At 55.1% G+C, this 22,386-nt stretch overlaps 1 protein-coding gene across 1 annotated transcript in view; it reads right to left on the bottom strand.

The window, feature by feature from the left end:
* pole (polymerase (DNA directed), epsilon) overlaps nucleotides 1–22,386 on the bottom strand; it is a 42,248-nt gene that overhangs the window by 15,936 nt on the left and 3,926 nt on the right. The window contains 28 exon segments of the mRNA XM_060065608.1: nucleotides 1,107–1,283; nucleotides 1,534–1,640; nucleotides 2,254–2,407; nucleotides 3,447–3,587; nucleotides 4,036–4,179; nucleotides 6,156–6,368; nucleotides 7,550–7,759; nucleotides 8,714–8,836; nucleotides 9,036–9,116; nucleotides 10,315–10,417; nucleotides 10,792–11,006; nucleotides 12,040–12,235; nucleotides 12,625–12,927; nucleotides 13,382–13,474; nucleotides 13,878–14,026; nucleotides 14,311–14,456; nucleotides 14,756–14,827; nucleotides 14,830–14,901; nucleotides 16,276–16,378; nucleotides 17,237–17,365; nucleotides 17,680–17,787; nucleotides 18,415–18,627; nucleotides 18,900–19,013; nucleotides 19,469–19,601; nucleotides 20,287–20,406; nucleotides 20,789–20,874; nucleotides 22,064–22,174; nucleotides 22,276–22,383. Coding sequence (XP_059921591.1) covers nucleotides 1,107–1,283; nucleotides 1,534–1,640; nucleotides 2,254–2,407; nucleotides 3,447–3,587; nucleotides 4,036–4,179; nucleotides 6,156–6,368; nucleotides 7,550–7,759; nucleotides 8,714–8,836; nucleotides 9,036–9,116; nucleotides 10,315–10,417; nucleotides 10,792–11,006; nucleotides 12,040–12,235; nucleotides 12,625–12,927; nucleotides 13,382–13,474; nucleotides 13,878–14,026; nucleotides 14,311–14,456; nucleotides 14,756–14,827; nucleotides 14,830–14,901; nucleotides 16,276–16,378; nucleotides 17,237–17,365; nucleotides 17,680–17,787; nucleotides 18,415–18,627; nucleotides 18,900–19,013; nucleotides 19,469–19,601; nucleotides 20,287–20,406; nucleotides 20,789–20,874; nucleotides 22,064–22,174; nucleotides 22,276–22,383 — 3,924 coding nt within the window.

Here is a 22,386-nt window from a genome sequence, read left to right as displayed (position 1 = left end):
ATAATATACATTATAATATATATATATATATATATACATAGGCCTACCTTATAATCAACCATACACATAACCCATTAAATACGGTAGACCTATGATTTCTAGATGTCATGGCAAAGTCCACTCGCGACACTGGACTTGCGAGGCATCGACGCAGACTTTCAATTCTTCTTTGCCACTGATTAGCTATTGATACCATACCATAGATAGACTGTATAATATATAAATACCCTGTGAATTGTATAAGGATCGATGTGAGCTCATGAATATTCATGCACAAAGGCAAACTGATTGGCTGTAGTCGTGTTCTGAGACACGGCAGCGAACCGGCAACTTTCAGAAATAGAAGAGACAAGTATGGTAAACGAAGTGCCGGTTTGGGGACGGTTCCGTGCCGTGCCGGTGCCGTATCCAGTGGAATAGCCTACGTTCACTTGAATGGTTTCCATTATTTTCGGCGAGCGATTCGCTTCCGTGCCGCTTCCGTGCCGATTCCAGTGGAAATTGGCCTTTACGGGACCAGATCAGGATCACTGGAGACTAACCGGACCAGGAGTTTTGCTTTGGAGCGAGCAGTAGTTGTTTGGTGTGTTATTGTTTACCTCGTAGTTCAGCATGTTGTTTACCTAGCAGTTGAGCATGCTGTTGTTGTTTACCTTGTAGTTTAGCATGCTGTTGTTGTTTACCTTGTAGTTTAGCATGCTGTTGTTGTTTACCTAGTAGTTCAGCTTGTTATTGTTTATCTTGTAGTTCAGCATGTTGTTTACCTTGTAGTTGAGCATGTTGTTGTTGTTTACCTAGTAGTTCAGCTTGTTATTGTTTACCTTGTAGTTGAGCATGTTGTTGTTGTTTACCTAGTAGTTCAGCTTGTTATTGTTTATCTAGTAGTTCAGCATGTTGTTTACCTTGTAGTTGAGCATGTTGTTGTTTACCTAGTAGTTCAGCTTGTTATTGTTTACCTTGTAGTTGAGCATGCTGTTGTTGTTTACCTTGTAGTTTAGCATGCTGTTGTTGTTTACCTTGTAGTTGAGCATGCTGTTGTTGTTTACCTTGTAGTTGAGCATGTTGTTGTTGTTTACCTTGTAGTTGAGCATGCTGTTGTTGTTTACCTTGTAGTTGAGCAGCGTGCGCTGCAGCGCCCGGTAGATGGCCTTGATGTCGTTCTCTGCGCGGACCTCGAAGGTGTGCTTCTCAGGGGGCAGCAGGTCCTCCGTGGTCTTCTCCAGCAGCGCCGTGCGCTCCACCCCGTACAGCGTGCTCAGGTTGGGCATCTGGTTACTGCGCACCTGCAGGGCAAAACGGGCTCGTTAGCCCCTCGCTAGCTCCCTCGTTGGACCCCTCGTTAGCCACTCGCTAGCTCCCTCGCTAGGCCCCTCGTTAGGCCCCTCGTTAGGCCCCTCGTTAGGCCCCTCGTTAGGCCCCTCGTTAGGCCCCTCGCTAGACCCCTCGTTAGACCCCTCGTTAGACCCCACACACACACAAGACAAAGCGCCAGAGGGACAGAGAGAGAGACAGGTAGAGGAGGAGGAGGGGTACCGTGTCCAGGATGAAGATGCTGGCCTTGCGCTGCGAGGGGATGAACACTCCGAACAGGGCCTTGTGTCCCTGGCTGTGGTGGTACAGGTAGATGTGGCGGATGCTCCCTACAGGGGGGGGGGGGGGGAGGAGGTCAGAGGGCACCACAGGGGGTTTGACCCATACATCATGCAGCCCAATCTGTTCATGGAGCTTTATAGCCGTGCTGAAGGCTCTCCGAGCGCCCGGCGGGATGCGTCGGACGGAGCGCCGCCCCGTGCGCGGGTTGGGAACGTCACGCTCAGTTCAGTTCAGGGAAGGCTGACAGGCTGGACCGTCGAGGTCATGGGTCAGAGGTCATGGGTCTGGGGTCTGGTTCGGAGTTCTCCAAAACAGACCCATGGGGTCAAAGGTTCAGCTTTCCCTTAATCCCAGTGGCTTCCCAGTCAAGCAGTGCTCGTGTCAGAGGGAGGGCCAGTACCTGACTGGTCTTACTGGTCTTACCGGGCTCCAGGTAGCTGAACTGGGCCAGCGCCCAGGGGCTGGGTGGTGTAACTGGTCTTACTGGTGTTACTGGTCTTACCGGGCTCCAGGTAGCTGAACTGGGCCAGCGCCCAGGGGCTGGGTGGTGTAACTGGTCTTACTGGTGTTACTGGTCTTACCGGGCTCCAGGTAGCTGAACTGGGCCAGCGCCCAGGGGCTGGGTGGTGTAACTGGTCTTACTGGTGTTACTGGTCTTACCGGGCTCCAGGTAGCTGAACTGGGCCAGCGACCTCATCTCCAGGTTCTCCAGCTCGAAGGTGTCGGCCTCGCGGCCGGCCAGCGTCCGCAGCGCCTGCTTGTTGACCATACAGACACAGCCCAGCTGCACCAGGGCACGGAACAGGAGGGGCACCTGGGGGGGGTCACACACACACACACACACACACACACACACACACACACACACACACACACACACACACACACACACACACACACACACACACACACACACACACACAGAGGAGGAGGAGTCAGACACACTGAGGAGGAGGAGTCAGACACACACTGAGGAGGAGGAGTCAGACACACACAGAGGAGGAGGAGTCAGACACACACAGAGGAGGAGTCAGACACACACTGAGGAGGAGTCAGACACACACTGAGGAGGAGGAGTCAGACACACACTGAGGAGGAGTCAGACACACACTGAGGAGGAGGAGTCAGACACACACAGAGGAGGAGGAGTCAGACACACACAGAGGAGGAGTCAGACACACACTGAGGAGGAGGAGTCAGACACACACTGAGGAGGAGTCAGACACACACTGAGGAGGAGGAGTCAGACACACACTGAGGAGGAGGAGTCAGACACACACAGAGGAGGAGTCAGACACACACAGAGGAGGAGTCAGACACACACTGAGGAGGAGGAGTCAGACACACACAGAGGAGGAGGAGTCAGACACACACTGAGGAGGAGGAGTCAGACACACACTGAGGAGGAGGAGTCAGACACACACTGAGGAGGAGGAGTCAGACACACACTGAGGAGGAGGAGTCAGACACACACTGAGGAGGAGGAGTCAGACACACAGAGGAGGAGGAGTCAGACACACACAGAGGAGGAGTCAGACACACACTGAGGAGGAGGAGTCAGACACACAGAGGAGGAGGAGTCAGACACACACAGAGGAGGAGTCAGACACACACTGAGGAGGAGGAGTCAGACACACACTGAGGAGGAGGAGTCAGACACACACTGAGGAGGAGGAGTCAGACACACACTGAGGAGGAGGAGTCAGACACACACTGAGGAGGAGGAGTCAGACACACACTGAGAGACCTGACCCATAGGGGACCTGGGGGTGGGGGGACCTGGGGGTGGGGGGACCTGGTGTGTGTGACACACACACACACACGGTTAGGATCCACTGGGTGGGACCAGGTACCTGCGTCTCGTAGACCCCCTCGATGTCGGGCGCGGCGAGGTCTGCGTTGATCTCGTTGATGTGCTCCTGGTACATGTCCTCCGGCACGGAGTACTCGTACAGGAAGTACACGATGTTGGAGCGCGGCAACATCCTGTTCACCTGCAGACACCAACAGTTATATTCACATGACCCACAGGTATACTGACTGACTGACTGACTGACTGTCTGTCTGTCTGTTCTCAAAGGGCAGGACAGGCAGCTCGACCGGCCAATCGCTGGTCGGCTGCCTCCACGAGTCAGACACAGAGGTGAGGGAGCTGGAGGGCTGGACCCCCCCCAGGGGCTGGACCCCCCCCAGGGGCTGGACCCCCCCCAGGGGCTGGACCCCCCCCAGGGGTTGGACCCCCCCCAGGGGCTGGACCCCTCCCAGGGGTTGGACCCCCTCCCAGGGGCTGGACCCCCCCCAGGGGCTGGACCCCTCCCAGGGGTTGGACCCCCTCCCAGGGGCTGGACCCCCCCCAGGGGTTGGACCCCCCCCCAGGGGCTGGACCCCCCCCAGGGGTTGGACCCCCCCCAGGGGTAGGACCCCGTGGTCGTGGCGACCCACCTTGCGGTAGTTGGCCCCGTCCTCCTGCTTGGGGACCTTCTGGTTGACGTAGAAGACACGGGGGATGTGCAGCTTCATGCAGTGGAGGTCGTTGCCCATCACGGCCCACAGCCGGTAGAGGCCTGGCTGGGCCGTCTCCGCTATCTGGGGGAGAGAGACCAGCGGTCAGGGGGGAGGGACACCTGGTCTACAGGACCAGGACCAGAGAGGTCACCTGGTCTACAGGACCAGAGAGAGACACCTGGTCTACAGGACCAGGACCAGAGAGGTCACCTGGTCTACAGGACCAGGACCAGAGAGAGACACCTGGTCTACAGGACCAGAGAGAGACACCTGGTCTACAGGACCAGGGGAGAGAGACACCTGGTCTACAGGACCAGAGAGAGACACCTGGTCTACAGGACCAGGACCAGAGAGGTCACCTGGTCTACAGGACCAGAGAGAGGTCACCTGGTCTACAGGACCAGGACCAGAGAGGTCACCTGGTCTACAGGACCAGAGAGAGACACCTGGTCTACAGGACCAGGGGAGAGAGACACCTGGTCTACAGGACCAGGACCAGAGAGGTCACCTGGTCTACAGGACCAGAGAGGTCACCTGGTCTACAGGACCAGGGGAGAGAGACACCTGGTCTACAGGACCAGGGGAGAGAGACACCTGGTCTACAGGACCAGGGGAGAGAGACACCTGGTCTACAGGACCAGAGAGAGACACCTGGTCTACAGGACCAGGGGAGAGAGGTCACCTGGTCTACAGGACCAGAGAGGTCACCTGGTCTACAGGACCATAGAGAGGTCACCTGGTCTACAGGACCATAGAGAGGTCACCTGGTCTACAGGACCATAGAGAGGTCACCTGGTCTACAGGACCAGAGAGAGGTCACCTGGTCTACAGGACCAGAGAGAGGTCACCTGGTCTACAGGACCAGAGAGAGACACCTGGTCTACAGGACCAGGGGAGAGAGACACCTGGTCTACAGGACCAGGGGAGAGACACCTGGTCTACAGGACCAGGACCAGGGGAGAGAGACACCTGGTCTACAGGACCAGGACCAGGGGAGAGAGACACCTGGTCTACAGGACCAGGGGAGAGAGAGACACCTGGTCTACAGGACCAGGGGAGAGAGAGACACCTGGTCTACAGGACCAGGGGAGAGAGACACCTGGTCTACAGGACCAGGGGAGAGAGACACCTGGTCTACAGGACCAGAGAGAGACACTTGGTCTACAGGACCAGAGAGAGACACCTGGTCTACAGGACCAGAGCGAGAAACCTGGTCGTTACATTTTGCCAAAACTGTGATATTTTAGCAACAAGTTCAGCCTTATATATGTTCAATAAGGTATTGCTTTTAGATAGACTAGTTCATGCAATTGTTTGTCAATGGGTGGCTCATCTTTTTGTTGCGAGCCTTTTCCGCGCACCGGCTGCAGCCTATGGGCATTATATGTCGGCCTTTTTTTCAAAACAGTTATACAGTTTAATGCCCACTTTTAGCCTACTGCCTTTGTTTGATTATTGTTGTCCGATAAGTTGGCTACTTATTGTAATTGGAATAGGCTACAGATTTAGTCTTGTTGAATCGTTTCCAAACCTTTAAGAGCGCCTGTAGGCGCATTGCTCGGACTTTACGAGCGCCGCATAGGCCTATAACCTATAATGCCTGTATTTATTATTTTAAAACTGTTAAACAGTTGTAGGTCTTCAAGTTAACTGTATTGTATTAATGTTGGCCCATACATTATTGTTGGAATAAAGATTTCATTGATAAAAACATGCTGCATTTTGTATTTTCTACCAACGGGAATTTCAATATAGCCTATAGAAAAAAGTTAATGATTAATCGATAATTGATCGATAGCTCTAGCGATGCTCGATCAAGGAAATGTCTTCAAATGCCCATCCCACGTGCAGACGCAGCCCGACGCCGCGTTCCTAGGTCATATATTTGCATAACGCGATCTGATTGGCTGACGGATCCGACGCTGCCTGAAAACTTTTCTCAACTCTTGGACGCAAGAGACGGCGCCGATGCTACGGACGGACCCACAATGCATTGCGGGAGCGTCCCTGTCACTTCGCCGGGCGCGTACAGGACAGCCACGCAGAGCTCGGCTCACCTGCACGATCTGCCACGGCATGTCCAGGATGCTGCGGGCCGTCCGGCGCAGGAAGCCCCCCAGGCCGGTGGTGGGCGCGTCCCGGATCACGCCCCCCCCCACGGGCTGGGCCTCCCCGTCGCCCAGCCTCCTCCTCTTCCTCCGCTCCTTCCTCTGCCGCAGCTGCAGCTCCCACTTCTTCTTGTGGTACCGCAGCCACACCAGGCGGTCCTCCTAGAGGGGGGGGGGGGGGGGGGGGAGACAGAGAGACGATCAGACTGGACCAGACACTCCTCCTAGAGGGGGGGGGGGGGGAGACACAGAGACGATCAGACACTCCTCCTAGAGGGGGGGGGGGGGACACAGAGAGACGATCAGACTGGACCCGACGGTCCTCCTAGAGGGGGACGACGACACACAGAGAGAGAGGGGGAGGGGGGGAGAGAGACACAGAGAGGGGGGGGGGGGGGGAGAGAGAGAGAGACAGAGAGAGAGAGAGAGAGACAGAGAGACAGAGAGACAGAGACAGAGAGACAGAGAGACAGAGAGAGAGAGAGAGAGAGAGAGAGAGAGAGAGAGAAAGGGGGGAGGGGGAGAGAGAGAGAGACACAGACAGACACAGAGACACAGACAGACAGACAGACAGACAGACAGACAGACAGACAGACAGACAGACACAGGCCGAGAGAGATGGGGAGGGAGACAGAGGCCCCGTTCACACGAAGCCGTTTCATGGCGAAACCGCAAAGGTCTTGTACGGTTCGGCCCTCCGTCCACACGAAGCCGGCGAATCCGCTGACCGAAACCGTATACTTCTGAAACCACCCTCGGAGGTGGTTTCAAATCTACCCGGTTTCGTTTTGGATTTGTGTGAACGCCTGAAACCGACTGAAACCGTAAACCATGACGTCATCGCCCCACCCCTCGACCCTCTAGCCAATGACTGTTTAGCCCGCGGAGTCTCTGAACTCACAACAAAGATGATGGCCGACTACAGGCTTGTAATCGTTCTGCAGCAGACCATGTCCCTTGTTGGGTTGCTAAGCCATTATTTATTGAGGCTGTTGACTGACTGTTTGTTTGTGTTGTTAGTGGTTCGGGGGGAAGCCTTTATGCTCATGCTCGCCTCTTCTTCTTATTTAATTTTCTTCTGGATTTCTGTAGCAGAAGCAGCGCCCCCTATGGGCCTGGCATGTGTACTACAGCGTTTCTACAGATCTACCCGGTGTCGCTTGACTCCGTCTTTACGGAGATACTCCGAAACCGGATAGATCGAAACCGGAACGGTTTCGCCCGTTTTGGCTTCGTGTGGACGGGGCCAGAGAGACTGGTGTCAGTAACGAGCCGGTGGGGTTCGGGGGTCCTGCTCCCGGGTTCCTCCCGGTCTCCGTCTCCTCTGGACGGGCGGGGCTCACCTGGGTGGTGCCCTGGGGGGGCGGGGCCCCCAGGATCTCCCTCCAGGACTGGGTGAGCTCCAGGTCCTGGGACACCCCCTGGCTCTCCTCCCCCTGGGAGGCGCGCCGCCGCTTGGTGCTGATCAGCACGGCCGGCTGCAGGGGGCGGGGGGGGCGGCCGAAGTCCTCCAGGTCCGCCGCCTCGCCGGGCTGGAGGGGCTGGTGGGCCACCTGGGGGGGGGGGGGGGGGGGGGAGGTGGAGGAGGGGGGAGAGAGAGAGAGAGGGAGGTGGAGGAAGAGGGGGAGAGGTGGAGGAGGGGGGAGAGAGAGAGAGAGGAGGGGAAGGAAGGGAGAGGGAGGTGGAGGAAGGAGGGAGAGACAGCGATGGAGGAGGGGAGAGGGAGGGAGGGAGAGAGAGGAGGGGAAGGGAGGGAGAGGGAGGTTGAGGAAGGGAGGGGGAGAAGAGAGGGAGGGAGGGGAGAGGGAGAGAGGAGGGGAGGGGGAGAAGAGAGGGAGAGGTGGAGGAGGGAGGGAGAGACAGCGATGGAGGAGGGGAGAGGGAGGGAGGGAGGGAGGGAGAGAGAGGAGGGGAAGGGAGGGAGGGACAGCGATGGAGGAGGGGAGAGGGAGGGAGGGAGGGAGGGAGGGAGGGAGGGAGAGAGAGGAGGGGAAGGGAGGGAGAGGGAGGTTGAGGAAGGGAGGGGGAGAAGAGAGGGAGGGAGGGGAGAGGGAGAGAGGAGGGGAGGGGGAGAAGAGAGGGAGAGGTGGAGGAGGGAGGGAGAGACAGCGATGGAGGAGGGGAGAGGGAGGGAGGGAGGGAGGGAGAGAGAGGAGGGGAAGGGAGGGAGGGACAGCGATGGAGGAGGGGAGAGGGAGGTAGGGAGGGAGGGAGGGAGAGAGAGGAGGGGAAGGGAGGGAGAGGGAGGTTGAGGAAGGGAGGGGGAGAAGAGAGGGAGGGAGGGGAGAGGGAGAGAGGAGGGGAGGGGGAGAAGAGAGAGAGAGGTGGAGGAGGGAGGGAGAGAAGAGAGGGAGGAGGGAGAGAGAAGGGGGGAGAGACAGACGTTAAGACAGACAGGTTAGTCGAACATTTGTCCCTCCATCTTTTCCTTGCGGTGTATTGTTTGATTGATCCCGCCTTCTGAAGGTGATGCTGAGCCGGCGGCGGTCCGTTGCTAGGCGACCCACCTGTCTCTTGCCCTCGCTGGTGAACAGCTCGCTGATCTTCTTCTGCTTGTAGACGTCGTTCTTCTCCAGGAGCTTCTTGTGGAGCCAGTCGGGGTGGCGGACCCTGGGGACCGGGTTCTTCACCTGGAGAACCGCATCAGAGCCCCGTCAGAACCCCATCAGAGCCCCATCAGAACCCCATCAGAGCCCCATCAGAGCCCCATCAGAGCCCCATCAGAACCCCATCAGAGCCCCATCAGAGCCCCATCAGAGCCCCATCAGAACCCCATCAGAGCCCCATCAGAGCCCCATCAGAACCCCTAACTGGGAGCAGTGGTTTGACCTGTTGCAGGGCTGCTGGGATGGTGATGATCTTCTGGATGGTGCTGCCCAGCCTCTCGATGTAGTAGTTCCAGTCCAGGATCTGGACGGGGAGGAGACAGAAGGGTCGACTAACGCGTTAAAGTGGCGCGTTAGACGCGGCATACGCACGTAATGACTCGCGTAAACGCACCAACACAAATAGTTAAAAAAATTGAACTTTTGACGCGCCTACGCGTGACGCTTAGCCGCGATAGCCAATCAGCGTGGAGCTTGACCCGACGTCACTGGCAGAGAGTAGTGACGCTTGCACAGAATCATATGGCGGACAGCTTTCTTTATTCTGGGTGGAAATAGTAACATAGTTACGCCATTAAATGCGTTTATGTAAACATTTTTAGCGAGAAATGTGCATTTTACTTTCATAATGTTCGCTCGGTGAATGTGAAGGATGTTTGGTTTGATAGTTATGACGAAGAGGGAACGCTCCGTTCACTTGCATGGACAGAGTCTCTGGTTACTAAGCAACCTCAACGTCTTGGCGGACTAAATCTCTGCTCATCAACACTACGAATGCTGGAAACACACCAGACACACCATGTGAAGTTATTTAACCCGATTATTGTTATTTATATCCGAGATTATTTAATCTAACCCGATCTAAACTCTATCATGCACCCAAACACGGCGGCGTTTGGGTTTCCAACCTCAGACTCCTAAATCCAGCGCAGCCACAGGCGCGTTGGGCGCGTTGAACCATTTTTGTGACACACAATGATCAAGCGTCAGGTTAGGTGCATTATGCGCGTTTTTTTGACCCGAAAAACGCGTGCAGTGTTATATAAAGAGAGGACTAGACTGCACCTTTACAGAGCTCCACTGGGAATTAATAGTGATGATGATAATAATAAGGCAACATATTTTATTTTATAAAGATGTATTGAGCTATTTTCTCAAAGAAACCCGATATCGTAAGATATAATATTGTGTAAGAGTAAAATAATGATAATAATAATATATATATTTTTAAATCAGCTTGAAATGTTGGAGATCAACAATATCTTAGAGACCAGGGCGTGTTGAGACCAGGGCGTGTTGAGGTCAGAGGTCAGGGCGTGTTGAGGTCAGGGCGTGTTGAGGTCAGAGGTCAGGGCATGTTGAGGTCAGGGCGTGTTGAGGTCAGGTCGTGTTGAGGTCAGGGCGTGTTGAGGTCAGGGCGTGTTGAGGTCAGGGCGTGTTGAGGTCCGGGCGTGTTGAGGTCAGAGGTCAGGGCGTGTGATCAGGGCGTGCGTGGGTCGTACCGTGCGGATGTCCATGTCGTGCAGGGCGGGGGTCTTCAGCCACTTCCTCAGGAAGTGCTTCTTCACGCTGGGCTCGGCCTGGAAGATGGCCATGGGGATGGCCCTGGCGGAGAGACAACAGCCACACGGTTACAGGCAGAGGAGCCAGGGTACACACGGTACCATCTTCAGCCATAAGCATACTCCTTATCATGGATCGCGGATCGTGAGGAACGATCAGATGAATGTCGTCATTTATGTTTTGGCCTAGAATCGCTGATACAACCTTTAAGTGTCCTGCTAAATCCTCAACTGTAACGTTTGACAATACATGAACAGTTATTCCAATGATGATAATGTTTTGATTTACAACATTGAAGACACTGACAATAGATTCCATACCAAACAAACAAGGATTAGTCAAGAGCTTGCAGTTTACAAAGGGTTAATGTCAACCCCCTGACCCTCTGGGTCTGACCCTTGACCCCGGCGCCCCACCTCTCGGTGACGGGGGCCCCCTCGGGCTTCCTGGAGATGACGTAGCGGCAGCTGAGGCCGGCGTCCTTCACCATCTGGTCGCCCAGGAACTCGGCCAGCCGCTTGGCCGTGCTGATGGACGTGGACTTCTGCTCGCCGTAGTCCTCCAGGCGCCGCGACATGGAGCGGTTCTCCGAGATCAGCTCGAACAGCTCCGCGTCCGGCATGTTGGCCGCCTGGCGAGGCCGGAGGGGGCGAGAGGAGATCAGATCAGATGAGACGAGACGAGGTGGGCCCAGACCAGACGAGAGGAGAGCAGATCAGATGAGACGAGGTGGGCCCAGACCAGACGAGAGGAGAGCAGATCAGATCAGATGAGACGAGGTGGGCCCAGACCAGACGAGAGGAGAGCAGATCAGATGAGACGAGACGAGGTGGGCCCAGACCAGACGAGAGGAGATCAGATCGGATCAGATGAGACGAGGTGGGCCCAGACCAGACGAGAGGAGAGCAGATCAGATGAGACGAGACGAGGTGGGCCCAGACCAGACGAGAGGAGAGCAGATCAGATCAGATGAGACGAGGTGGGCCCAGACCAGACGAGAGGAGAGCAGATCAGATCAGATGAGACGAGGTGGGCCCAGACCAGACGAGAGGAGATCAGATCAGATGAGACGAGACGAGGTGGGCCCAGACCAGACGAGAGGAGAGCAGATCAGATGAGGTGGGCAAGGAGGACAAGAGAGATACTGAAGGTTCCCCACTGACTGAAGGTTCCCCACTGACTGAAGGTTCCCCACTCACTGAAGGTTCCCCACTGACTGAAGGTTCCCCACTCACTGAAGGTTCCCCACTGACTGACGGTTCCCCCACTAACTGAAGGTTCCCCACTGACTGACGGTTCCCCACTCACTGAAGGTTCCCCACTGACTGAAGGTTCCCCACTGACTGACGGTTCCCCACTCACTGACGGTTCCCCACTGAATGACGGTTCCCCACTGAATGACGGTTCCCCACTGACTGAAGGTTCCCCACTGACTGAAGGTTCCCCACTGAATGACGGTTCCCCACTGACTGACGGTTCCCCACTCACTGACGGTTCCCCACTGACTGAAGGTTCCCCACTCACTGACGGTTCCCCACTGACTGAAGGTTCCCCACTGAATGACGGTTCCCCACTGACTGAAGGTTCCCCACTGACTGAAGGTTCCCCACTGACTGAAGGTTCCCCACTGACTGAAGGTTCCCCACTGACTGACGGTTCCCCACCTTGCTGTAGAGCACGTCCAGCCAGTAGTCGGCCACCTTGGCCACGGAGGCGTAGACCTCGTCCAGGGTGGTGCCCTTCAGGAACGACTCGAACACGGAGGACTGGAAGATCTTGATGAGCTGGAGCTCGCCCCTCCTCTTCACCTCGAAGCCCTTCAGCTCGGCCAGGGAGCCGTCCTCGTTGAACACAGCGTACCTGGGCACCGGGGGTCCGCCTCTCAGCATCAGCAAGGCCCTTACCCCCTTTTGTTCAACCTTTACAGATCTTTTTCAACATGTCTGCAGGTTGTATTTCTGCACCAGTACACCAAAACAAAGCTCCTTATGTATGGATCCTCTGTCTACATTGACAGACAACTATCTATCTATAATACGTATTAACAAGCAGGCCTTTATCCATAATGACGTGCATCTAAAGTTAAATCTTAAATAAATGTTGTTTGCATAAAGTATCCGCTAAAAGTACTGTGTGTGTAGTACATGTACTACACAGAACATGTACTGCACAGTACATGTACGCTCCCGCCCTCTGACCTGGAGGACCGCCCCGGCCCCGTTCCCTGCCCCCTGCCCCCCGCCTCCTACCTCTTCTTCAGCTTCTTGCCCTCCTCCTTGGAGGCGGGCAGGATCATGGCGAGGTACGGCCCGTCCACCTCGAAGAAGATGCTGTTCTCGGCGCGCGTGGCGTAGGTGAGCGTGGCGGGGTCGACCAGCTCCTGGTACTGATCGTTGGTGAAGCCCTCCTTCACCAGGATGTTCAGCATGGCGCCCGGGTACGAGATGGTCACCTTCGCCTTCTTCTCCATGCTCGTCTTCACCACAAAGTTCTCCGGGAAGGTGTTGGGGAGAACGCACCAGATCCCGTCTGTGTCCAGCTCCAGCGGGCGTCTGGTCAATGGGGGGGGAGAGGGGGAGGGAGGGAGGGAGGGAGGGAGGGAGGGAGGGAGGGAGAGAGAGAGAGAGAGAGAGAGAGAGAGAAAGAAAGAAAGAAAGAAAGAAAGAAAGAAAGAAAGAAAGAAAGAAAGAAAGAAAGAAAGAAAGAAAGAAAGAAAGAAAGAAAGAGAGAGAGAGAGAGCGAAAGGGGGAAATATAAATTAAAGAAAACCAAACAGGAATTCCCTGTATGTTTTATATCAACGATTCCATCCAGCATGTCATCCCCAATATCTCATTCTAGAAAAGGTTTAGCGGGATGAGAGAAGGGTAGGGAGGTGTGATCTGTCCTTTGAACCAACTACCTATCATAACATTAGCCAGAGAAATAGACAGAGAGAAGCAGCGAGAGACAGAAAGAGACAAGGAGACGGACACACAGTGAGTCCGACAGACAGAAGGTCCTCACCCAATCTGCTCGATGAGCTCCCTGGCCTGGGTGATGATGTTGGCTCCGGTGAAACACACGATGCCCGCCATCTCCATGGAGTACCAGCGGGCCCTGAGGAGACAGCATCGTCAGCCTCTGAACCCCGGGAGCTCCTCCCTGCCTCCATCTTAACAGAACTCCAACAGCCCCAGCCTCTCAGCCACGCGAGTTACAGTACTGATATTCTCAGACATTTTTTTGGCATGTGTCACATATTTATTGTTATTTTTATCTTTATATTTTATACTCTATTCATATTTATAATTTCTCTTGAGCAGAGGAATTGTGAGACTAATAATTCCCTGGGATTAATAAAGTACTGATTCTAAATCTCATCTCCCCCAACATCTCGTTCCTAGCAGCTCGTGTGCTGGTGAAGGGCATCATGGGAAACCTGAACCCCATCCACACCAACACGTTCCTGCTAGCAGCCCAGCTCCTGGTGCAGTGCATTATGGGATGGCGGGCTGCGTACCCCTTCCTCATGACGTAGCCGTAGAAGGAGTTGAGGATGCACTTGTGGGCGAGCTGCAGCGAGTCGTACAGGATCTCCATGTTCTTGCAGCGCTTGGCCTCCGCCGCGTCCCCGCTGTCCAGCGCCAACGACAGCTTCTTCTTCCACACCTGGGAGGCGAGAGCAACGTTAACCGCAGACACAGGCTGGTCGGGTCGGACCACAGGCTGGTCGGGTCGGACCACAGGCTGGTCGGGTCGGACCACTTGGTTTGTGACAGGGAGGGCAAGAGGGGGAGATGGAGCATTCTGAAGTGTAACAACCCCACGAGAATACATGTGGGAGCTGGTTCTCTGTGACCCCTGAAAGGATGTTGAGATGCGTCTTGGTGAAGACGTGACTTGGTGAAGTTGTGAAGACGTGTGTAGAGCAGCTCTTGGAGCTCTGGGTTCACCTTGTGCAGGCCCTTGAACTCGTAGCGGCGGTCCCTGAAGGCGCGGACCGTGTCCACGTAGAAGGAGTTCTCCCGCTGGCAGATGGTGGTCACCTTCTCCTCCAGACGCGTGTGGTGCACCTTCTTGTAGGCCTTCTTACAGTAGTCTGACAGACAGACAGACAGACAGACGGACAGACGGAGAGGCACGGAGCCGCCGGTCAGAGAACACAACTCGAGCTGACACTGGCCACTGGAGGTACCTCCGGAGGTACGGCCGGAGAGACCACTGCCTATGACGTACCACTTGGGAGTAGTGAGGCTTGTTTATGTTGGCCTCCCGGTGCCCTGCCCCCTCGCTCCGACCTCCCCTCCCCTCCCCTCCCCTCCCACGCGTGGCCCTTCTACCCCTCTGTATGTAGCTGCCCTCCAGTAGGACGGTTGTGTTGGACGGTGCCTGGCTCACCTGCGAGGCGTTTCTTCTCGTGCTTGGCCTGGTCCTCGCGGCTCAGCGAGTGGAAGGCGCGCGGCGGGCCGTTGGGAAGAACGGCGGGAACTTCTCCGACTCCAGCTGCTGCTGGATCCGGTGGAACTCACTGCGGCTCGCTGGCACTGGGGGGGGGGGGGGAGAGAGAGGGGGAGAGGGGGGAGAGAGAGAGGGGGGAGAGAGGGGGGGAAGGAGAGAGAGAGAGAGGGAGGGAAGGAGAGAGCGAGGGGGGAGAGGGAGGGAAGGGGAGAGAAGGAGAGAGAGGGAGGGAGGGGGGGGAGAGGAAGGGAAGGAGAGAGGGAGGAAGGGAAGGAGAGAGAGAGAGAGAGAGAGAGAGAGAGAGAGAGAGAGAGAGAGAGAGAGAGAGAGAGAGAGAGAGAGAGAGAGAGAGAGAGAGAGAGAGAGAGAGGAGAGGAAGGGAAGGGGAGAGAAGGGGAGAGGAAGGGAAGGGGAGAGGAAGGGAAGGGGAGAGAAGGAGAGAGAGGAAGGGAAGGGGAGAGAAGGAGAGAGAGGGAGGGAAGGGGAGAGAAGGAGAGAGAGGGAGGGGGGGGGGGGGAAGGGAAGGAGAGAGAGAGAGAGAGAGAGAGAGAGAGAGAGAGAGAGAGAGAGAGAGAGAGAGAGAGAGAGAGAGAGAGAGAGAGAGAGAGAGAGAGAGAGAGAGAGAGAGAGAGAGAGAGAGAGAGAGAAGGAGAGAGGGAGGGAAGGAGAGAGGAAGGGAAGGAGAGAGAGAGGGAGGAGAGGAAAGAAAGAATCAAATGATGCATCAGAATCTGATTTTGTGGCGCTCATGATTAAGGTTGCTCCACCAGTATCAGTATTCTTCTGGAAGGGGAACAGTCCCTCCTCTAATGTCAGAGTACGGTTCAGGGGTCTTACTGCTCCTCTAATGTCAGAGTACGGTTCAGGGGTCTTACTGCTCCTCTAATGTCAGAGTACGGTTCAGGGGTCTTACTGCTCCTCTAATGTCAGAGTACGGTTCAGGGGTCTTACTGCTCCTCTAATGTCAGAGTACGGTTCAGGGGTCTTACTGCTCCTCTAATGTCAGAGTACGGTTCAGGGGTCTTACTGCTCCTCTAATGTCAGAGTACGGTTCAGGGGTCTTACTGCTCCTCTAATGTCAGAGTACGGTTCAGGGGTCTTACTGCTCCTCTAATGTCAGAGGACGGTTCAGGGGTCTTACTGCTCCTCTAATGTCAGAGTACGGTTCAGGGGTCTTACTGCTCCTCTAATGTCAGAGTACGGTTCAGGGGTCTTACTGCTCCTCTAATGTCAGAGTACGGTTCAGGGGTCTTACTGATCCTCTAATGTCAGAGTACGGTTCAGGGGTCTTACTGCTCCTCTAATGTCAGAGTACGGTTCAGGGGTCTTACTGCTCCTCTAATGTCAGAGTACGGTTCAGGGGTCTTACTGCTGCTCTAATGTCAGAGGACGGTTCAGGGGTCTTACTGCTCCTCTAATGTCAGAGTACGGTTCGGGTGAGTACGGTTCAGGGGTCTTACTGATCTCCCCCCTCCACTGCCAGGACATCTTCTTCTGGCAGTTGGCTCCCGGCTTGTTGAAGTCGCAGGCGGCGCAGATCGCCTCGTCCACCATGGCGTAGGGCTGTGGGGGGGGGGGGGGGGGGACACGTTCATCCCTTAGTCCTCATGCTCTCATCCATACACTCTCGCAGTGAGTTTGGGGAGCAGGACTAAAGAGCAGTACGAGGGTCATCTCTTGTGGAGGGGCCCGGGGTTCGAACCTGGAACCGTTCAGCAGGGAGTCCAACCCCCCCTGCGCTCTAGCCCCGCCCTCAGGATAGCATCAGTACACTCATCTACAAAAATAGCATTTCCAGCTATGACTGCTTTGCATGTAAAGTTGTGCATTTGACAATAAAACAACTTGTTTATAGGGCGTATTTAGTGCAAAACAACACCTATAAAAGTGATGCAACACAAAAAGAAACAATTCATGACGCATGATAGTAAACATGTATTAGGCATGCTACATGTATGATGCTGCAGTAGGGTGGTAACACGCTACATGTGTGGCGCGGGCTGCAGTAGGGTGGTAACACGCTACATGTATGATGCTGCAGTAGGGTGGTAACACGCTACATGTATGATGCTGCAGTAGGGTGGTAACACGCTACATGTATGATGCTGCAGTACGGAGGTAACACGCTACATGTATGATGCTGCAGTAGGGTGGTAACACGCTACATGTGTGGCGCGGGCTGCAGTAGGGTGGTAACACGCTACATGTGTGGCGCGGGCTGCAGTAGGGTGGTAACACGCTACATGTGTGGCGCGGGCTGCAGTAGGGTGGTAACACGCTACATGTGTGGCGCGGGCTGCAGTAGGGTGGTAACACGCTACATGTGTGGCGCGGGCTGCAGTAGGGTGGTAACACGCTACATGTGTGGCGCGGGCTGCAGTAGGGTGGTAACACGCTACATGTGTGGCGCGGGCTGCGTACCTGAAGCCGGTTGGTGAGGATGATGTTGGGGTACATGGCGGCCACGTCCAGATGGTAGATGAGGGGGCACTCTATGCGGTTGGGGACCTCCTTCAGAGACACCAGCTTGGCCTTGATCTCCTCACACAACTGGACACGGAGTCATTCAACTCAACTTTATCGGTATTGAGGATCTTAGACAACAGTAAGTAGTTCCATGTGAGGACGCCGTAAAGCATACAAGCACATGGCTACAAGGAACAACGCTCACACTTTGAGCAGCAAAATGTAACGAGAAGTGCTTTACATGAAAACTAGGACACAAAAGAATGATGGAATGAAATAAGACAATCAACTAGGCTCGAATAAGAATACCAGGCCAATCTTTGAGCCCGGCAGCAACACTCAGAATAATGCTGACAGCAATGCTAATGATGAGATGGAGACGATGAAGGGTAGCCCACCTCCTCAAAGTTGGTGACCTGGTCCATGGGGATCTTCTCCTCTTCCTCGATGGCGTGGCGCAGGGTCATCTCCACCCGCTGGTACAGGAAGTCGAACGCCGCCGGGTTCTGACCGCACACAACGGAACGACCAACACAGTTAACACAGCGCACACAATGAACACAACAGACAAAACAAACACAATGAACACAACCAACACAGTTAACACAGCGCACACAACAGAACAACCAACACAGTTAACACAGCGCACACAACGAACACAACCAACACAGTTAACACAGCGCACACAACGAACACAACGAACACAGTTAACACAACGAACACAACAGACAAAACTAACACAATGAACACAACCAACACAGTTAACACAGCGCACACAACGAACACAACCAACACAGTTAACACAGCGCACACAACAAACACAACCAACACAGTTAACACAGCGCACACAACGAACACAGTTAACACAGCGCACACAACGAACACAACAGACAAAACTAACACAATGAATGCAACGAACACAGTTAACGCAACGAACACATCAATGTTTGATCTCCTCTCAGTTACCATTTCCTGTACTTTATGCAAAGTAACCCCCATTTCCTGTCCGAGGTTAAGAAAAGGTCCTTCCTATCCTAAACGGTGTGTGACCTGGGGGGGGTCACGCACCCCCCCCCCCCCCCCCCCAGAGAGACCCCCGATGAGAGGGAACCCTGCGCCCCACTGGAGCGTACCATCTTGAAGCGGCAGGGGATGTCGCTGCGGAACACCCCGGACTCCAGGGCCTCCACGTGCCCCCCCACGTAGGTCTCTGAGTCCAGCACGTGGCCGTCGGCCGTCAGCTTGTTGAACACCTGCTCCTGCTTGTTGGGGAACACGATGTTGGCGTGGAAGGCCTGCACCATCAGCAGCGCCTCGCACAGCGTGCCTGAGCCCTTCCTCAGTACCTGGGGACGCAGAACACAGGGGTGAGCCAGGGGGGAGGAGGACCAGGAGGACCAGGAGGACCAGGAGGAGGACCACCAGGAGGACCACCAGGAGGAGGACCAGGAGGACCACCAGGAGGAGGACCAGGAGGAGGACCAGGAGGAGGACCAGGGCCCGGGAGGGGCCGGTGTAAAGGGCGGGCCGCGTCCGACCAGGTGAGGACAGGTAGGACCTACGGGCCGCGTCCGACCAGGTGAGGACAGGTAGGACAGGTAGGACAGGTAGGACCTACCTCGTCAGGCTCCATGGGGATGATGGTGCAGAGGGCGAAGATGAAGGGGTGGACGTACTTCATGTAGAGGTAGTACGTGGCCACGGCGTCCGACACAGAGTAGGTGGCCAAGGTCTGGGGAGACAGGAGAACCACTGCTGGTACCACTTCTACACCATCGGTTCACACGGGGACACGGGAACCGGTTGGACCCGGATCACCGCCGTCCTGCTCAGTGCCATGGTACTCAAACCCCGCCCTTCTTTTGTTTGCATGTTGCTGTTGTTTGTGTGTGTCTGTGTGCGTGTGTCTGTGTGCGTGTGTCTGTGTGCGTGTGTATCTGTGCGTGTGCATGTTTGTGTGTGTGTCTGCCCATGCATCTGCATGGGTCTGTCTGTGTGTCTGTGTGTGTCTGCGTGTGTGTGTGTCTGCGCGTGTGTGTCTGCGTGTGTGTGTCTGCGAGTGTGTGTGCACGCGTGTGTGTCTGCGTGTGTGTGTCTGCGTGTGTGTGTCTGCGAGTGTGTGTGCACGTGTGTGTCTGCGTGTGTGTGTCTGCGTGTGTGTGTCTGCGAGTGTGTGTGTGTGTGTACCTGTGGCTCCTCGGTCGCCATGCGGCACATCTCCTCGGGGTCCAGCTCCACGGGGTCGTAGCTCAGCTTGGCCTTCGCCGCCGCCTTCAGGTTGTGGCTGCCGACCGGCAGGTAGCTGTCCCTCTTCACCCACCTGGGGTCAACAGGGGTCAACGAGGTCAGCACGGGGGGACAGGGGTCAGCATGGGGTCAACAGGGGTCAGCACAGGGTCAACAGGGTCAGCACAGGGTCAACAGGGTCAGCACGGGGTCAACAGGGTCAGCACGGGGTCAACAGGGGTCAGCACGGGGTCAACACATCTATGAAGGCCTGATCAAAGTCGATCATCAAAGCCACAACTCTTCTGCTTCGGCCGCGCCGTGGTGGAACGAGCGCCCTGTCGACGTCAGGACCGCAGAGTCGCTCACCAGCTTCTGGAAGGCTTAAATCTCACTCGCTCAGTTCACCTGGACTCTGCATAGCCTCCCCACCTCGCCCACAGCCCTGTGACACGCTGTATGTTGTACGTCCTGGCCCTTAAAACAGTACTTAGCATTGTGTAGCATCTTACCCTAGCTGTCTCTGTTGTACACGGGGAATGGGTTAACCCAGTGATGGTTAGTGCTTGGCACTTGGCTCTATGAACATCCTTACTGTACCGACAGAGGGTTAGTTGTATATTGTTGTTTCTCTTTCTTCTGACTAATGTACTTATTGTAAGTTCCTTTGGATAAAAGCGTGGCCACAACCTGGCCTTCCCTGCCTTCCGACTGGCAGCCTATCAGAGCTCTATGAGGGTCTGGAGGCCTCGGTGTTCCAGCAGCAGGCGGAGCCCCACCTGAAGCTGTCCATGTGGATGGCCTGCGAGGACTTGTACTCCCCCTGGTTGTCCTTCTGGAAGCCGATCTCCTTGTACATGGTGAGGCCGTGCTGCAGCGCCCGGGTCTCCACAAAGGGCCTGGAGAGAACCCGGGGAGAGGGTACAGGAGCAAGGCATCAGGAGGGAACAGGAGCAAGGCATCAGGAGGACCGGGGAGAGGGAACAGGAGCAAGGCATCATTAGGGACCGGGGAGAGGGAACAGGAGTAAGGCATCAGGAGGGAACAGGAGCAAGGCATCAGGAGGGAACAGGAGCAAGGCATCAGGAGGGACCGGGGAGAGGGAACAGGAGCAAGGCATCAGGAGGACCGGGGAGAGGGAACAGGAGCAAGGCATCAGGAGGGAACAGGAGCAAGGCATCAGGAGGGACCGGGGAGAGGGAACAGGAGCAAGGCATCAGGAGGACCGGGGAGGGGAGTGGAGGGAGACGAGGGGTACGCAGGGAGCTTGTCTGAGCTCACCAATCAAAGAAGTCCCCGTTGTATGTGACAAAGATGTTGGGCTTGGTCTCTAGAACGTGATCGAAGAACCGCTGAATGAGGGCTGCCTGGAGGAGAGATCACATGCAGTGGGGCACGTTACACTGGAATAAGGCTAGTGTTACACTGGAATAAGGCTAGCGTTACACTGGAATAAGGCTAGCGTTACACTGGAATAAGGCTAGCGTTACACTGGAATAAGGCTAGTGTTACACTGGAATAAGGCTAGCGTTACACTGGAGTAAGGCTAGCGTTACACTGGAATAAGGCTAGCGTTACACTGGAATAAGGCTAGCGTTACACTGGAATAAGGCTAGCGTTACACTGGAATAAGGCTAGCGTTACACTGGAATAAGGCTAGCGTTACACTGGAATAAGGCTAGCGTTACACTGGAGTAAGGCTAGCGTTACACTGGAATAAGGCTAGCGTTACACTGGAATAAGGCTAGCGTTACACTGGAGTAAGGCTAGCGTTACACTGGAATAAGGCTAGCGTTACACTGGAATAAGGCTAGCGTTACACTGGAGTAAGGCTAGCGTTACACTGGAGTAAGGCTAGCGTTACACTGGAATAAGGCTAGCGTTACACTGGAGTAAGGCTAGCGTTACACTGGATTAAGGCTAGCGTTACACTGGAATAAGGCTAGCGTTACACTGGAATAAGGCTAGCGTTACACTGGAATAAGGCTAGCGTTACACTGGAATAAGGCTAGCGTTACACTGGAATAAGGCTAGCGTTACACTGGAATAAGGCTAGCGTTACACTGGAGTAAGGCTAGCGTTACACTGGAGTAAGGCTAGCGTTACACTGGAATAAGGCTAGCGTTACACTGGAATAAGGCTAGCGTTACACTGGAGTAAGGCTAGCGTTACACTGGAATAAGGCTAGCGTTACACTGGAATAAGGCTAGCGTTACACTGGAATAAGGCTAGCGTTACACTGGAATAAGGCTAGCGTTACACTGGAATAAGGCTAGCGTTACACTGGAATAAGGCTAGCGTTACACTGGAATAAGGCTAGCGTCACACTGGAATAAGGCTAGCGTCACACTGGAATAAGGCTAGCGTTACACTGGAATAAGGCTAGCGTTACACTGGAATAAGGCTAGCGTTACACTGGAATAAGGCTAGCGTTACACTGGAATAAGGCTAGCGTTACACTGGAATAAGGCTTTAAACACTGTTCAGACTATGTGTTACACTACAGTAAGGCATTAAACAAGCTGCTGAGAACTTCATCCGTTTCATTGCCCATACCTCATCAGCCTCGTTGAAGACGGTGAAGGGGCCTTCGTATTCGGGCTTGGGAGTGAACTCAAAGTCCTCGATGTCCTCGGACACGATCTCTCGGTTTGTGATGAGGAAGCCCTTCAAAACAAGACGGGTTAACACCAGTGGTGGGGACCAGGACCTCTGAAGGCACGGACAGAGTACAAGAGGGGGAGAGGAGCCGGGAAGTGAGCCCACACCTGTCCGTCGATCATGTAGGAGATCATCATGATCTGGTCCGTCTCTGCGTCCGGGAACTTCAGAGGCAGCTTGGTGGTCTCGATGTCGAAGGCCAGAACGACCGGGTCCTA

This window comes from Gadus macrocephalus, chromosome 11 (assembly GCF_031168955.1).
Source record: "Gadus macrocephalus chromosome 11, ASM3116895v1".
Taxonomy (NCBI): Eukaryota; Metazoa; Chordata; class Actinopteri; order Gadiformes; family Gadidae; genus Gadus; species Gadus macrocephalus.
Note: the sequence above shows the minus strand (reverse complement) of the source record. Positions and strands in the feature narration are given on the sequence as shown.